The sequence below is a fragment of the Trachurus japonicus genome, chromosome 17 (genome assembly GCF_045865225.1).
Source record: "Trachurus japonicus isolate A0001 chromosome 17, Traja_1.0".
Classification (NCBI taxonomy): domain Eukaryota; kingdom Metazoa; phylum Chordata; class Actinopteri; order Carangiformes; family Carangidae; genus Trachurus; species Trachurus japonicus.
This window is the reverse complement of record NC_140923.1, coordinates 26,091,705-26,108,303: the sequence shown is the minus strand read 5'-3', so window position 1 is coordinate 26,108,303 and position 16,599 is coordinate 26,091,705. Positions and strand designations below refer to the sequence as shown.

Below are 16,599 nucleotides of genomic sequence, written 5' to 3'. Positions count from 1 at the left end.
TACAGAGACTCGAAAATATGTCTGTGCATAAGTTTGGTGTGTTAGCAAAACTCCAGTGAAAACTACAGCAGATGTGTATTTCTTCCAGACTTTTATGCCAAGTGGGTGCTCTTAATACAATCTGATGGATGTATGAGTTTCATCTTAACCTAAAAAGATTTATATATAATAATATAATACTTTTGTCTCTTAGATTTTCTGAATACATCCTCTAACTCTGGTACTGAGTGTGCTGAAAGGCCTTCATTGGCACTGACGAGGTTTAACCAGCCTTAGGGTTTTCTTTTCTTTCTCTTTTCTTTTTGGCTGACTTTTCAATCAAAATGTCTTCAGGTATCAAGTTATACAAAACAAATGCTATTCTTAAACTTCTCAAGGACAGCTTTTTGTCTCTCTCACTCTCTCATGCAATAAGATCTACATATGGATGCAGGATGCAGTTCTCGTAGTGGACTAATACCTCTGTGGTACGTCTAAAAACAGTGTCCCTTCTTCACTAAAAGGCAGGCAGCACTCCTCAGTGCAGTCCAGGACTTGTCAGGGGCCACACAAGCACTGATGCAACTCCAGGCTTTTGACACTAGTTCACTGTCGCCTTTTTTTTTCTGGCACCGTTCTGTGATGTAAAATCCACTCTGGCTTGTTATAATGGTCCACTTAAATCTCTTAAGAATAAAGAGCCACTGGCGTCTTGAGAGCAGAGAAACCATCAGTTGTCTCTTCTTTGATTGGCTTCGTCACCTTCATCACCCCGTTACTGAAAGTGGGAGGGAACTATTCAACTTTTGTCCGTGCGAACACTTGACCCTTTTATTTTGGAGGAATGACCACTAGTGGAGCCCCTCTCCGTGGCCTCCACATTAGCACTTGGGCGTCGTTGGCATTCGGCCTCCCCAGCGCATTGGGAGGAATGGGCTCCTGGTAGTTGAGGATGTGCGGTTGCTCCTGGTATGGACGACCCATCAATGTAGCACGCGAGCCCAGAGGCATGTCAGGGTCCACGGCGATGTCCACCCGCATCCGCCACCGCACTGTCTGCAACACGATACGCTCCTAGAGGAGGAGAGCAGCACAGTACTTTATAAAGCTTCATCCGATTATTCAATATGTGCTCTACTGCTATTAGATGTGTATTTAATGTGCATCCTAATAAATGATTAAAACCAAACCCTTAATAATGATTGTTTAATCTGAACACAGAGGAAGATCCTGACATGTTTCTAACCTCTCAACATTAATTTCTGCACAATAATCAACAATGAAAAAAGCGAAGCTTCTCCAGAATAACCTAGAGAGAACCTCACACTGTGGGCATTTAGTTACACAATTTGTGCTGGACTGACTTTTGAGGTCCTTAAAACCAAGAGCCGTTGCAGGAGTTATATTCAGCAGAGCTGGAAGCGGTGATGAGCCCTGCTCTGGTTCTTGCATTGCTGCACCCCCATTTCATCTATCCATCCCTGACAGTTTTTTTGAGCACTGTAGCACTTTATTACACTATATTATATTTGGTTTCGTTGTTTGGCTTTGTTGTGTTCTCAACCCATCCTAGCACAACTCCATCAAGAAACCCTGTTCTGATCTTTGCATTGTTGCAACTCCATCCATTTTATCCATCGTAAACAGTCCATCTCACCTAAATTGATTAAATTGCACTATACTTCCTGTTTTTTGTTTTACTGTTTTATAGTAGTGTCATGTTAATTGTCTCTTTTTGTAGTTTAATGCCTGTTGGTTTCTGCCTGGATATGTTCCAATTTGTGTACCGATTTTTTGTGTTTCTTGTGTTTTTCCTGTTTTATGAATTATGTTGTTATGTCCTTGTTGTTCATTTTAATGGCTTTTAACACCTTGCCCGGAGGACTACAGTCTGAAACTAGCCTTTGGCTAACACTAGCACGTTTACATGTATTATATTCATTAATGTGCACTGTCCTCCTTAAATAAAATAAATAAATAAATAAATAAATGAGGTGTTTTGTAACTTTTTATACCAGACAGTAAAAGCTGATTACATTCAAGTCAGTGTGTGTGATGCAGCTGCAGAGTGTCTACAGATGTGCAGCCAGTCTTCTCTATTCACATTGTGCACACAATTATTGGTGATTATGTGATTTCATTGTGATTCATCTGAATTTGACTCATGTAGAAACAAACTTGTTTCTCATGTGTGTGTGGCGTGTTTCTTTCCTATAGTCCCACCTTGGTGACGGAGTTCATGGCCACCAGCCAGGTGATGAAGCTCTGGTCCCTGGTGATGTGGGTCAGCATCGGTGTGTTGCTGTTGCTGATGGGGACGGCCCAGGTCACGCTGGGGTAGAAGTTGTCGTTCATGCTGACGGTCAGGCGGGACGGTTTGGATGTAGGGCCGGTGAGGGTGACCGTCTCGGTGGTGTTGCCATACCAGGGGTAGCTGACGCCATCTGAGTCACTGATGGCCTTGACCCGACCCTCTCGCAGCTCCGGTAACTCCCAGCTGGACCTGCAGCAAGGGACGGACAGTGGAGGACAGAGTGAGAGAGAGGAGGAGTTGTGGACTAGATGCTCTACAGTTTGTGAGTGAACACACAAACACAGACACACTGAACAAAAATGAAAAGTCTGGCTGGGTCTTCTGTACACTTACATGCCGATATCCCCATAGGTGTTGTAGAACTCCATCTGGGTACAAGCTTGGATCCAGCCCACTACCCAGGTCTCGTTGCGGGGCACTGGTGGCATCACAACTCCTGCTGAGGCCCTGAAGTAAGGCGTCTTGTAACGGAGCACAATCGGTGAGTTCTCCTCAATGATGGTGGGACACTGGTCAATAGAGGCTGACACCTCATACACCACAATGTTCTCCCGTCTGATGCGGGGCTTGCATGCGATGCTCTGAATACAGCCCATAGTGCAGGCGACAAGCAGAATGAGCAAAACCAGAGAAGAGGGGAGCAAATGACACCTGGCCAGTATGCACATCAGTCCCCTCCGGGTTCCACCCTTGCCTGAAGAGCAGATCTAATCTTTTAATTGCCCATCATCACTCATTGGTTGGGAGAGGGGTGGAAAAAGGAGAGAAATGATGGGGAGTATCTCAGTCACCATTGATCAACCTTAAAAACATCCACCATCATATTTCCAAGATGATATGGAGGTGAGAGCGCAGTGGGGACTGAGGGGGAAGTATCACAGATCTCCGCAGCCTCCTCCCCCCGGTCTGCCTGCTGACTGCCGCACTGCCCTTGGCGCTCGTCCCCAGAAACTGCAATCCGGCCACCCCTGGGCTGCTGCTGCTGCTTCCCTGCCGTGCGTCCGGAGGCTCCTCTGCTCCTTGTCGAGTCCACACGTCCGGCTGCACGTCGGTGCCCCTTGATCCTGCTGCTCTGCTCCCGGCTCTGCGCTGTCATGTCAAGTGGCGACAGGGCAGCCAGGTGCGTCAGAGGAGGGGGGCTGGATGCCTTTTGTTTGCCTGGCTTTCTCCCGTATTATTAGCCCTACATTCGCGCGGCGCCCTCAAAAGACAAAATCGGGCTCTTCATATCTTTGACCTACATGAAAAGAGGCTTCATCAAAAATGAGCGAGAGCGTGGCTTATCAAAGCGAGACAGCAGAGCTATAAAAGGCGATTTTTAATGTTTTTCCTCGTTGTGGGCTTCCATTCTTGGGGATGCATGAATGGTGCATCATGAATGGAGGCAGCGAGGCAGCATAAATGTGCAGAAAGCGGTGACTATACCCGGCCGTCTCTCTCGGTTGGCCGTCTCGTCGTTTTGTCTCCTCCGAGCATCACGGAGCGGGGAGCATCCTCTTCTTCGAGCCGCAGGTCGCCTTGTTCGGTTTGGAGGTGCTGATGCTGGAGAGGAGGCAGGGGAGGGGCGTCACCCGACCGCTGCATTGAAAAAAATAACAAGTGTGCGGGGGGCGTGGTTACGAGCCGCGTCACGCCTCTGCGAGGATCCCATTGGTCCGCGCAGGTCAACAGCGGAAGTGGTGTCGTTTGACTCCGCGACTTCCTATCCACGGACACTGACACGCATTCACCGGTCGCCTCGGACTAATATAACTACCCTCAGCCCTCCTACACCCCCGCCGGTCCACAACCTGCAGCTGGTGGTGCCGGTTTATGATCGGACGTGTGATCGGTAGCGCGTGTCAGAGGCTGCCGAGCTTGTTGTACCGGGTGTCGCTGAGGATGAAGCCGCAGGTTGTGTTCGTGCTGGGCGGGCCGGGAGCCGGCAAAGGGACCCAGTGCTCCAACATCGTGGAGGTAGGAGAGATGGCGAGGGAGAGAAACAGAGATGGAAATGCATAGTTTTGGTGGTGAACGTACTGACTTGTGAATTTCAGGTAGCTGTCGGTTTTCTTTTTGTCTTTTTATGAAGTAAAGTTGTGAAATCACTCACTTCCGGTTGTCCTCTAAAAATGCCAGTGCTTTAGCCGACTAGCTAGCTAGCTGCACCGGGTTTCCAGTGTATGTGGAGCAGGAAGCCGATGCTGACGCGCATGGGCTATAAAAGAACCATTTAAGTATTTTTAAAACGGGTCATAAAACTACTCGTGATAGTTTCTGGCAGCGTTTTGATATTTTGTCTTGGTAACGAGGCTAAACTGTGAACCTGCTAATTAGCCTGACGAAGTGCAAGCAGAGACAGCAGCTGATAACCTGCTGACATTTGGCCAGTGTTGTAACCCTACCATTGATTGTATCTGTGCAGTGGAGATTGTGTAATGGTCAGATATAAGTGTGGCCACTTGGCCACTTCACCTATGGCTGTTGTAAAGACACGTATGCTGACGTAGACAGGGTGTTTTACCTCACCCCACCCAGGTGAGCAGATAAAGACCCAACACACCTCATCAAGTCACTTTAACTTTTATGTTTTTATATCTGTGATCTAGTTTCATCAGGCATTCATTCACAACATCAAGTAACCTGTGGGTTTTTTTCAGTGTTTTTTCTTTTCTTAATGTTATGCCATGGTTTATTCAGCTTTCTTTAATATAAATAAATTGTTCATGGTATCACACAACATCTTAAAGAAGCAGCATGGGTTTGATATAAAGTTATTTTTTAACAAGCCAGCCAAAAAGTTTGGAAAGCCAGAGAGAGCTCTGCTCAAGGATTCTGCTTTGATGTTTGTCTGAAAGTCAAAGTCATGAAGACTAATGAAGCTGTAGCTCTACTGAGGATCGGCCACGATTCTTCTGTGTGTGTGTGTGTGTGTGTGTGAGACTGAGAGAGAGAGCTGTGTTTGAGCGAGAGACTTTATAACTACTACTCTTCACGGATGTTCCTGGGTGTTGGCTGCCATCCTTCACTTCAGGGTGGTTCAGCCAGAGTGGCTGCTCTGCATAGAGGCTCTATTTATTCTGTACATGAGGCCTGGTCTTTTTTCTAGTCTGTCTGAAACAGCAGTAGTCCTCGCTGATGAATATCAGTATTAATAGAAATGAACAAATGTATAAACCTAAAAAAAAAAAACTCACCGACATACTATAAAATGCTTTCTAGTTTTCAACAAGTTGTCATATTTAAAATTTGCCTGTGATTTTCTGTCTCTCAGAACTACAACTACACCCATCTGTCAGCTGGGGACTTGCTGAGAGCGGAGCGAGCCAGAGAGGAGTCGGAGTTCGGACAGCTCATTGCCAATTACATCAAGGAGGGCAAAATTGTTCCTGTGGAGATCACCATCAACCTGCTGAGGAAGGTGCGTACCGAGCACGGGCTGCAGTTCAGGTTTAGGTTTGTCTAACATAAGGTCAATCCTGTCACACTGTCATACTCAGCTTTTGTTGTGGTATAAAGAACTTGAGGAAATACTTCACTGAAAAAACAAACATGAATACCTGTTCTTTAACTATAGATCAGTATCTGGGCACAGCGTTTACTACTGAAAAAAGTGAGTTAGTCAGTTTACAGGATGTGTAATGGTAATGTAACTCTAAGTGTAACTGTAATCTGTTCATTTTTGAAGTGATCCTCTGTTATCGCTTTGAATATTAAGATGTAGTGTTTCTGCTCTTGATCGAGTAAAATGTTTTTATTTTCATAATTCTGGCTGCGCTTGAAGAATAATTTGAAGACAAATTTGGTTACTTGTGATTGGTTATTATGTTGCTCCTATGATTACTTTGCAGTTGCAGCTCTGTTTTTGCTTTGTTTGAAAAAAATGACCTGCTTTATTGATTGCAATCCAGACCATGTGTGACGTGGATCATGGTTAATGTTTGAGCACCTCTAGCGTGTTTTCAAACTGCAGGTTAAATCAAATCACAGCCGCACAGTGAAGCTGTTTTATCACATAAGTTTATCAGCACTATGATACAGAGTTTTATGTAATATGTAAAATATATGCTCTACATAAACCGAGTCGGAGTTGGTGTCTCTTTTGTCTTTTGAATAACTAGCTCTGACAGTGAATTCAGAATGAGATCAGGGCTGAAAAATTAAAGTGTTTCACTCCCGTTCTTGAAGGCCATGGAGGAGACCATGGGGAAAGACGAGGCGAAGTTCCGTTTCCTCATCGACGGTTTCCCCCGTAACGAGGACAACCTTCAGGGCTGGAACACTGTCATGGAGGGCAAAGCAGACGTCAAATTTGTACTTTTCTTCGACTGCGGCGAAGAGGTAGGTCATGGAGCCCAGAAATCTGAAATCCTTTGAGCTGTTTTAAGTTATAGCTGATTTCTGAGGAGCCAGTTCTCACTGAGGACATGACATGATCTCCTTCGTGCACAGGTGTGCATCAACAGATGTCTAGAAAGAGGGAAGAGCAGTGGACGCACAGACGACAACAGAGAAAGTCTGGAGAAAAGGTAGAAATGCACGATCTTAGATATTATCACTGTTAAATCCCACATTTGATGATGCACTTGAAGCACTCAGCGAGCATCCTCCCTGTAAAAGCTTCCTGCTGCTTTTAAAAAGTTCATGTAATGATTTTTCTCCGTATCTGACCAAGTCCAACAGGCAGAACTGATCAGTATAGATTTGTCTGACCCATTTAACTGACTGTTGGATACCTGCATGTGTTTTCGACCTCATTCGTGTCTCCTTTGAGTCCCCTGTGTCATCTGACCCCAATAACAGCCATATTTTTCTATGATGCAGAATCCAAACCTACCTGCAGTCTACACGACCAATCATCGACCTGTATGAGAAAGAGGGCAAAGTGCGCACCGTAGACGCTTCACGCGCAGTGGACGAGGTATGTAAACAATATCAAGCCTAAGAAAATGTGGATGTATGAACTAAAGAGTACAATTGGAGGGCAGAGCATTGGAGGAGGTTTTACTTGTTGTTCCATTTTTGTGGTAACTTCTTATTTGTAGTATGAATATCCCCAAAGAAATTTCAATCAAAAGCAACTGGACTTGGTTATTTGTCTAGGAAGATGTTCTGATGAACTGATGAAGCCTCTTGGATGAGGGCTTCATCAGTTCATCAGATTCAGCTTCATCAGAAGCATCTTGGATGAGAGGTGAAACGTCTTCCTAGACAAATAACCAAGTTCAGTTGCTTTTGATTGAAATTTCTTTGGGGATAACGATGACCGGGACAAATGAGAATATTCACAGGCTTAGTATGAATATTGCATTTAATTTACCCTGCCACAGTTTTTATGTACAGTATATATATAGAAACATATGGCCATGCTTGCAACACAGGCGTGCATTCACACAAACACACACTCTCTCCCTCTGACCAGTTTGGACTTAGACCTAGAGATACTTTATTGATCTCGAAGGAAATTCAAGTATAGGGTAGCACAGACATACAGTACAAGTGATATAAGAGCATAGAGGAGCAATATAACACAGATGAGCAAAGTAAGAAAAATGTACTCTATATATACACCCACAAGAACATGTTATGAAGCTGATTGTAATGAAGCTGAGGTTGACGGCACAAAAATGTCATTTAGTCCAGCTGGGTGTTGAAGCCAGAGTGGAGATGCTTAAAGATGTAGTTCATGTGACGGCCTCTAGATGTTCCTCAAAACACAAACAAACATTTAACCTCACCTTAGATTTTGAGCAACTGCTGACTTTTTATAAATTAAACAATTAGCTCAAAAAAACGAATGAGATTAATAGATTATAAATCATTACTTGCAACCTCAGTTCTTTCTTTATTAAATATATGAATGTTTTTTTGACAACTGGTCAAACATAACCAAGTGTAACATCATGTGTAATGGCAAAAAGGTGAATCCCCGATCAGAGTTAAATCTAAATATCCGGGGTGCTTCAGGTTGTTTTGGTGTAATTGATAATATTTCTAATTACTTGGTAATTGCTGGATTGGAGTGCCATGTTTGTGACTCAGTAAGTCAAAGTTACCTCTTTCTCTCTTCCAGGTGTTTGCTGATGTGAAAGCCATCCTGGACAAAGAGGGTTGAATTTTCCCGGCGGCCAACAACACTTATTTACCATTTTAGTTTTCTTTTTATCAACTGCAAGTACACTATGATAAGTTAATGTCCATTCATTTGATTTTTACTTTGGTTACTTATTATTTGTTTTCCATGCCTTTTATAATTGCTGCACTGTTTGTGAGTTTGTGTACAATATGTATCGGTGTGAATGACATGACGGTGTGAAGTAGACATGCGTAGCAGCTACATGTGATCAACTAGTTCACATTCAGGAGAGCTCACAGCTCATCTGCACTGCACTCTTTCATCATAGTTTGAGGCCTTTGCATAGGAACAAAATGTATTATTAGCCTAGCGAGATGTCATTCAGAGGCACTTATAGTACTGGAAGTCACTACAAAAAGAGTCTGCAGTTTCCCATCCCACTGAATGGGAAACTGGTCTCTTTTGGATCCTGCTGTATGCCACTGATGTTTCAGAGTATCATGTCATTGGAAGCAGTCATAACGCTTCAGACCAAATTGTTGTTTGACTTGATGGTGACTGACCAGAATCAGTTTAGGGTTTTACAGAGCAGCCAATAGCAGCCTGTCTGGCATCCCGACTAAATGCACGCTACACCGGTCTCATGTTTCTCACAACACGTCCATGACCAGAATACCCAGTCACAACTGCTTTTGTGCCATGTGGAGTTATGAGGTATTGTGAGTCTGATAAATCATAGATGGCCTATTCTTTGAATGAATATCAAACTCAATACTGGAATATTCAGATCATAGCTGTGACACCTGGGACAAGTCATAGTTTAGAGAAAACATGAAGATAAACATGGGCATCTGCTGAATCTGTACTGTATCTTCCCGAAGGATTAGGGATAAAACTGAAAAGTGAAATCAACTTTTTCCCTTTGTTTTTCTTAGTATAATTAGTCTTAGTCTAGTGCAGTGTGAGCGTTGTGTATTTATACACTCTGTGCTTTATTTCTTGTAGTTTTTTTGCCTCTGTTTTCCTTTACAAGTATGTTGCTGTTACATTACAACATTTTTATCATTTTCTGCAGGTTTTACAAAACCACATGCACTTGATAGTTGTCTATCTTATCAGCCAGAAGGGGGCGTTTGGCATCACTGTACAGATAAAGCAAGTTTGTCCAAGATTTGGATGTTTGTTTTAATTTGTCATTCACTGTCAGTTGGGTTTTACAGATGTTAAAACATGATTTGTTTATCAAGATGCCAATGAAATATATTGACCATTATAGTGTATCAACACTACAATGAATTCGGAAATCTCTTTCTACAAATTTAAACATCTTAATTGATTCTTAATTGACTATTTTTATTTTATTTTCTACTTTATATTGGTGTGTACTTAAGTACACACAAACACACACATAATTATCTATGTACAAAATTCAGTATATCTGTATGCATCTTAAACAGGGGTCTTCAACATTTTTCGAGCCAAGGACCCCCAAACTGACGGAGAGATGGAGCAGGGACCCCTACTATATTAAAAAATTGTGTATTATCTTAAAAGGGGCCCAGTACCATGTTAAACGTAGCTTGTTATTGTGCATTCAATACTTAGCTTTTCAAATAATACACAGGGTAATATATTAATGTTTTTTCTAAACGTGTACAAGGTTCAGTGAGTAGGGGGCTGCCATTCATAAACAGGCCTGGTTCAAGTCTGTCAACTGCATGATAATCCTGCAGACAAACTATTCAAATTGACTGAAACATAAATGTGGAAACTAAAAGATATTAGATCGAAGGAGGCTCCCACACTGTCTCGACTTGCATTGTAGTAGTTTTAATGAAAGCACAACGTTTCGGTCCCTTGGACCTCAGATGTTACATAACCTGACAAAGGTCCAAGGGACCGAAACTCTGTGCTTTCATTAAAACTACAATGCAAGTTGAGACAGTGTGTGGGAGCCTCCTTTGATCTAATTGTTTGACTGCGCTGGTCTTCTCCCACGCACCCGTCTGCCTTTGTAGGTGTGCATAAGTTTTTAAAACATTGTCTAATCAACCAAAAATTCCAAGACCCCCCTGCAGCACCCCTGTTGAAGACCTCTGCTCTAAAATGTATCCTATCTCAATTTCTTCACAGTAGAAAAATAAATGATGTGTATGAGTGAACACCAGGGGGAGCCAGAGTGCTGGTTTAGCTTGTATAATATGCATACAAAACTGTCATCATCAAATTAATTAAGGTTCTTGTAAAGAGAATAACTAATGCTGATGCTGCAAATGTTACATAATATACATTTTATTTTCACATGTATTTTTTACACATATATATATAATTTGCAGTTACAAAGACATTTGCGTACATAATACTAATATTCCTGAGCATTTCTTAGCTTGAGGCCTGGTTTATCTGCATTTTAAGGGCTATACACAACAGATTATCAGCTTCCATGACAACAGTACCTGACAAGCATACACGTGTCGATGGGGCAGAGTACCAAATGCAAAACGGCAAATGCGTCACAAAAGCAGTTTATAAGTACCTGGCTTTCATACTGTCAAATTTAAAATGCATCAATAGTTTGAGAAAGTGTGAACGTAAGGCACTACGAATACACCGGTTTGTACAAGTGCACTATAGTACATATGGTTACATAAAATACAATTAAACTTAAACGATCCCCTTGGGACACTGGATCATTTCAGCACCAAAATGTAATGGAGTACAGCAAAAAATAGACTATAAATAAGAATATAGCAGGTGCTGTACACTGGGTTTAAGAAACAATCTCAACAGGTCACAAACACTTTGAGTAGAAATATTTTAAGTATGAAAATATATGTATCACAGCATTATGAGTATGTGCAAAATACCAACAGGAGCCTAGAAGTGATTGAAAAAAAAAAAGAAAATATGTACATAGCATTTTTTCATATGAATGACAATATTACAATACGTACCAAAACCTATGAAATGGCAAACATGACAAGCTCTTGTATTGTAATATCAGCACTCGGTGAAGCTGTCTGTGCGAAAGAAAAACTAAACGTGAATATATTCGTACTCTGCCAGCAGATATTATCTCATATACAAAAACAGCCTAAAGAAAAGTAACTGCAGAAACTGTGACCACGTCATCGGGGAAATTCATACCAGTATGGAACGCAAAACTGTAACAGCAATTCTCGATCTGAGTGAGAAAGAGGACTGTCCTTCAACGCTGACATTCTGTTAAGTAATTCAAACAGAGAAATACCTGCTTCAATTCACATTCAAGAATGTACATTCTGTTATTACACATTCACAAGGAAAGCATACACTTTTACAATCTTTGAAACACCAAAGAGCTTACACAACGTACAACGTATTTACAAATGCATTAAGGGCAAATATATATATTTATGCTTCTATCTGAATGTAGAAAAAATAAAAATCTTTTGACAACACGGAGCCCGAGGCAAAAGAAAAACAAAAATGACATATGAGAGGACCACGGCGACTCAGCAGGAGTTGCTGGGAGTCCTGCGATACTGAGCCTTGGTGTTGGTGACGGCGCCGTGCTTCTGTCTGAGATGAAGCCTCAGCTGACTCTTGTGTCTGAAGTGTAGGTCACATTTTTCACACTGAGGGAGAAGAGAATAGGCAATTAGAGTCACGTTGTGAACGGGAAGTGTCATTCAGCAGTTTTCGTTCATAGCTCTCCAGGATTACCGCCCAGGACTTATAACTATTGATAGCTACACATGGATCATAGGAAGGAAAGAGATTACTCTATTTAGCCAGCAATCACAGTGGCTTAGACGAGGAGACTGGCTAGGAGGCTTACATGATAAGGCTTCTCTCCAGTGTGAATGCGCATGTGGCTCTTGAGCGTCTGAAGGTGGCGGAAGTGTGTTCCACAGATCTCACAGGGGTACGGCTTCTCTCCTGTGTGGATTAGCACATGGGCACGAAGATGGGCCACCTGGAGGAAAATAAAAAACATATATTACTTATTCATGCAAACCCTTGCTGTGGCTGTTTTTTGTTTTGTTTTGTTTTGTTGTTGTTCTTTTTTACCTGGACAAACCGGGAACCACAGGTGTCACACTTGTATGGCTTTTCCCCAGAGTGGATCCGGGTGTGAGTTTTGAGGTTGGCTGGTCGGTTGAACTGAGCACCACAGATGTTGCAGTGGTACGGCTTTGCGCCTGGAAATTAAGATCAGCGAGGTGAGCGATTGATTCGAATAGTCTCTCACCCCGGATGCTCAGGTGACGGTTCTTTAAAAAGCCAGCAGAGACTTATTAGTCTTACCTGTGTGAACAGTCTTGTGGCTGGCCAGGTTGCCCTTGTAGCGGAAGGCGGCCTGGCAGCAGTCACACTTGTATGGCTTGTCGCTGTGGATCTGGGCCATGTGGTCTTTCAGGGAATCTTCATCGCTGAACTTGGAGTCACAACCGTTGCAGAAGTAGGTGTTGTTTTCTGTGGAAACATGTACTCAGTCATTCCTCTGCAAAATAATCCCACATCACGATATACGGTATGCATATATATGTACAGTATATATGCACTTTCACTGTGCACTCACCACAACGGGAGGGGGAATACTCTGAGTGTAGTTTGGTAGTGTCATCTCTGCTGTACAAGTCAGGAGAAAGGTGACCCATGTCCATGCGCGGAGGACTGTCACAGCCACAGGAGGAGCATCTGCGGTGGCTGCACACAGGATGAAGGCCACATTTAGTCATTCGTATAAAGTTATTCTGTTAAACTAATTCTTACTTTGTTTCATTTCACAGTTTTGACAGTAACATGTAGTTCTACCTGATGCTGCTGCATGTGCTGCCGCTGCTGCTGCTGCTGCTGCTGTCGACACTCTGGGACATGGGACTCTCCTCTCTGCTCTCGCTGGCTCCCTCGTCCGACTGGACGTCGCTGTGCTCTCCCGCTCCGCCGCTTCTGCAGGGGCTCCGTGTCGGCGACATGCTCGTATCATCAGCATTGCACCTCTGAGCCTCCTTGTCATTCTCATCAGGAGTTTGGTTCATAAGAATGAACTTGTACTTCTTCCAGTTGCGTGCCTTGGCGTCTTTGGGGCAGTCCGACGGCTGTTTGAAGCTCAGAGTTGCGTTTCTGCTGCTGCTGGACTCTGTGGGAGAGTTCGGCTGGCAGTCGGATCGGAGTGGGCTTTGCGGGCTACAAATGACACCTTTGCTGAAACCTGGAGACAACCTCAGGCAGCTGGTTTGCGGGTGCTGAATGCCTTCTTCCTCCATGGGAGCAGCAGGCCCGTGATGGCTCCTGTGGACTCCTGCCGGTTGGATAATGGTGGAGGGGAAACTGGGGTAGAATGGTCGCGCGTGGGAGACGACGGTGGAGGATTCGCTGTGATTCGTGTTGGTGTTGGAGCCCTGCAAGCATCGCTTCTGGGACAATTCCCCCCCTCTGGGAAGTGCACTGATCTTTATGGAGCCTTCCAGCTTCCCGGCAGGGAAATGGAGGTCACCGTAAACGTGATAGGAGCCAGATGTGTTGATGCCCCTGAAAACGTTGGGGATGTTGTAGCGGTACTCCTGGTCAGAAGTTGAGGTCGACGTGTGGTCGTTTCTAAAGTCTGTCTCCTTCTCATCTACGGGCCTCGATGCTGGGTTCTTCTCAGCCTGATGTAACGAGTTGATCCGTGCCTCTTCAGTCTGCATGTTCATAGACAGATGCCTGCAGAAACACATTGAACTCCAGGTCAGATTCCTTCAATATTTACCAAGTCAAGAGAGTGTGTTCCCATTACACTGTCTGCTGTCTTTTACCTGGACTTGATGAACCTGTGGCAGGTGTCAACCACGTGTTCCATCTGGAGGTAGATGGCTGTGTTCAGCGTGGCCACGACCAGGCTGTCTTTAAGGTTCAGGCAGGATGTATACATGAAGTCCAGCAGGATGGAGAAACCCTTTGGGTCCACTTTGGGGTCTAAGCTGATGGCACTAAGGTTTGCATTCTCCGGGTTCATGAACACCGTGTAAAAGAAGCCACTATAAGAGAGCAACAGAGATGGAAACCATGTTTAAGATGAGATGACACACTATATATAGGAAGGTGTGTAAATGTGGCTGCGTCTGTCAGGAGTTTTTCAGTCACAAAACAGTCTCTTCCTTTCACATCTGATGATGGTGCGTACCTGCAGGCCACCAAGATGGCCTTGTGAGCATGAAAATGCTGTCCGTCCACCTGTATGCTGACATCAGTCAGGATGTTCCTGCTGCGGAGGCGGTTGAAGTTGAGCAGGACGTCACCCGCATGGCGTGTGAACTGAATGCAGCCATCTGCGGTCGTGGCCATGCTGTCACAATGTGAACTAGGTAAAGAACATAATGAATCATTGGTTAATTATCTGTGATTCTCCACCGCTAAATAAAGGATCACAATACTGGTAAGACAAAATGTATTCAAGTTCATTATTCAAGCAACATTTATAAACCTAAATACATTTATTATAATTCATCACCTCTAGCTCATGGTCATTCTTTGCTGATCCTTTACAATCAAAACAAGCTTGTGATCCTGACAAGTGCCTTGACTGTGTTTTGCCAAAGGTCGGCGCCATTGCAAAGAGAAAAGCACGAGGGAGGTTTACTACTTTTTTTCCATGCCGATGCCTCACTTCTGATTTGACGGTGTTATTACACAAATGTATATAGGCCTAAATCATTTTTGAAAAGCGGTGATATTAAGTCAGGTTAGTTCTTTGTAACTTACAAACTTTTTTTTGTTTTTGTTTATTTAGTTTTTTTGGACGCAGCAACCACAAAAATGACATTTACAAACTGCAGAAAATATAAACAATCCTGCCTGTCTGAACTAGGCTAGTCTTTGATTTGTCCTCTGTCCCTGTATTTTGTGTGTGTGTGTGTGTGTGTGTGTGTGTGTGTGTGTGTGTGTGTGTGTGTGTGTGTGTGTGTGTGTTGTGTGTGTGTGTTGTGTGTGCAGCAGCAGCAGCAGCAGCAGCAAGGCTCAGTCCGCTGGCAGTCTGCAGCCGGGAGGTTGTAAACGTGTTTGACGTTGAGCACATTCCGTCCTGGCTGCTCAGATTAGGTTGCCAGTTCAGAGAGGTTTCCCCTTCCCCGTTATAAGCACGACTCATCACGTTTAACCCGTTAACACGCACTCCCCCTCCCGTTAAACTGACCCCTCGGGTTATTTCTAAAACATTTCATATCATACTAAACCGAGGCAGCATGATTTCGTGGCTAGTGTGTGATTTCGTGGAGTGATTACTTTTCGCTGCGTAACTTCGGCTGCGGGCCAACAGGCAGGCCGACGCAAGTCCGCTCAAGTTCACATTCACAAAACGGTTTAGCTGTCACGGCTCACGTCTGTCCCACACTTTAATTAGCATTTTATTCCTTATAAGTGTTTTTTAAAGTGTCGCTGCTCGACTGGAGCTAATGGTTAAAATAAAAATAATAAAAGTAGCCCGCATGTGTCGGAGATACTCAGACAAGTGAAAAGACTGTCGAAAAAAGCAAATGCGCAGACAGAAAAATAGATATGACTGAACCAGACCGACCGGTCCCGTTGCGCCACTTTTGGCGCAACAAGTATTTCACATGATAAACATTGTGTCCAAATCACCCACATGATAACGTTATATAGAGACTGTTAGTCAGGTATAAACTAATAGATCAGCTGCTACGCTGGCTAAACTATGGACGCAAAACAGTTATTAAGTTTCCTCTGTGACCACAGGTATTTTGTATCACTTGCAAAACACATGCGAAGACATAACCTGAAGCCAGACTTCCGTCTAAAACACAGTCAAAGACAGTACAGCTGTCAAAACTAACTCATGGTTCAAATCTTTTAGTTCACTTCTAGCTAAAGGAATCACTAAAACACACTGAAAATAGTGAAAAAAATCCAGCCCGGCGCAGCCACATGAGCATCTGCTACTTCACTAGACTTCTGACCTAATGCTGAGAAATAGGAAGGAAAAAAAATGTCACCTTGTAAAAGTTTCCTCGAAACTCTGTGCACATCCAGTTCTGAGAATCCAGTTCTAAGAAACACAGCAGCTCAATTCTCGGAAATTTAACAGAGGACTGTACCATCTTCTCCGGGGCGGGGGAGTCCGACATTGTCAGCTGCCTCTCTTTGAGGCTACACCGTGAATAATGGCCATTGTAGCGTAACTGTGCGTGACGAACAGACACATCAATCATTGTCATGTGTTAGTTTTGTCAAATATCGGAGGTTTGGGTTGTTTTATATTTTTTTGTCT

At 43.6% G+C, this 16,599-nt stretch overlaps 3 protein-coding genes across 5 annotated transcripts; 1 reads left to right on the top strand and 2 right to left on the bottom strand.

Annotated features, from left to right (window-relative positions):
- Nucleotides 1-278: 278 nt before the first annotated feature.
- On the bottom strand, nt 279-3,873 carry fam78ba (family with sequence similarity 78 member Ba). Its single transcript, XM_085804380.1, has 3 exons — nt 2,627-3,873; nt 2,203-2,482; nt 279-1,053 (listed from the first exon to the last, which is right to left on the bottom strand). The coding sequence occupies exons 1-3, from the start codon at nt 2,959-2,961 to the stop codon at nt 811-813; spliced, it is 858 nt and encodes a 285-aa protein (XP_085660506.1). The 5' UTR covers nt 2,962-3,873; the 3' UTR covers nt 279-810.
- A 108-nt stretch (nt 3,874-3,981) lies between these two features.
- Nucleotides 3,982-9,519, top strand: cmpk1 (cytidine/uridine monophosphate kinase 1). Its single transcript, XM_085804381.1, has 6 exons — nt 3,982-4,249; nt 5,547-5,693; nt 6,461-6,613; nt 6,725-6,801; nt 7,097-7,193; nt 8,346-9,519. Exons 1-6 carry the CDS (start codon nt 4,106-4,108, stop codon nt 8,385-8,387), a joined length of 660 nt encoding a protein of 219 aa, XP_085660507.1. The 5' UTR covers nt 3,982-4,105; the 3' UTR covers nt 8,388-9,519.
- Nucleotides 9,520-10,624: 1,105 nt separating this feature from the next.
- On the bottom strand, nt 10,625-16,379 carry bcl6ab (BCL6A transcription repressor b). 3 transcript variants are annotated; one of them, XM_085804370.1, is made up of 9 exons: nt 16,325-16,379; nt 14,500-14,676; nt 14,132-14,353; nt 13,149-14,039; nt 12,913-13,040; nt 12,639-12,806; nt 12,402-12,532; nt 12,169-12,306; nt 10,625-11,965 (listed from the first exon to the last, which is right to left on the bottom strand). In XM_085804370.1, the coding sequence occupies exons 2-9, from the start codon at nt 14,658-14,660 to the stop codon at nt 11,843-11,845; spliced, it is 1,962 nt and encodes a 653-aa protein (XP_085660496.1). In that variant the 5' UTR covers nt 14,661-14,676; nt 16,325-16,379; the 3' UTR covers nt 10,625-11,842. The 3 variants fall into 3 exon arrangements, with proteins under 3 accessions (XP_085660496.1, XP_085660497.1, XP_085660498.1); XM_085804371.1 differs by having other exon boundaries at nt 14,500-14,671; XM_085804372.1 differs by lacking the exon at nt 16,325-16,379 and adding an exon at nt 14,827-14,965.
- Nucleotides 16,380-16,599: the final 220 nt, after the last annotated feature.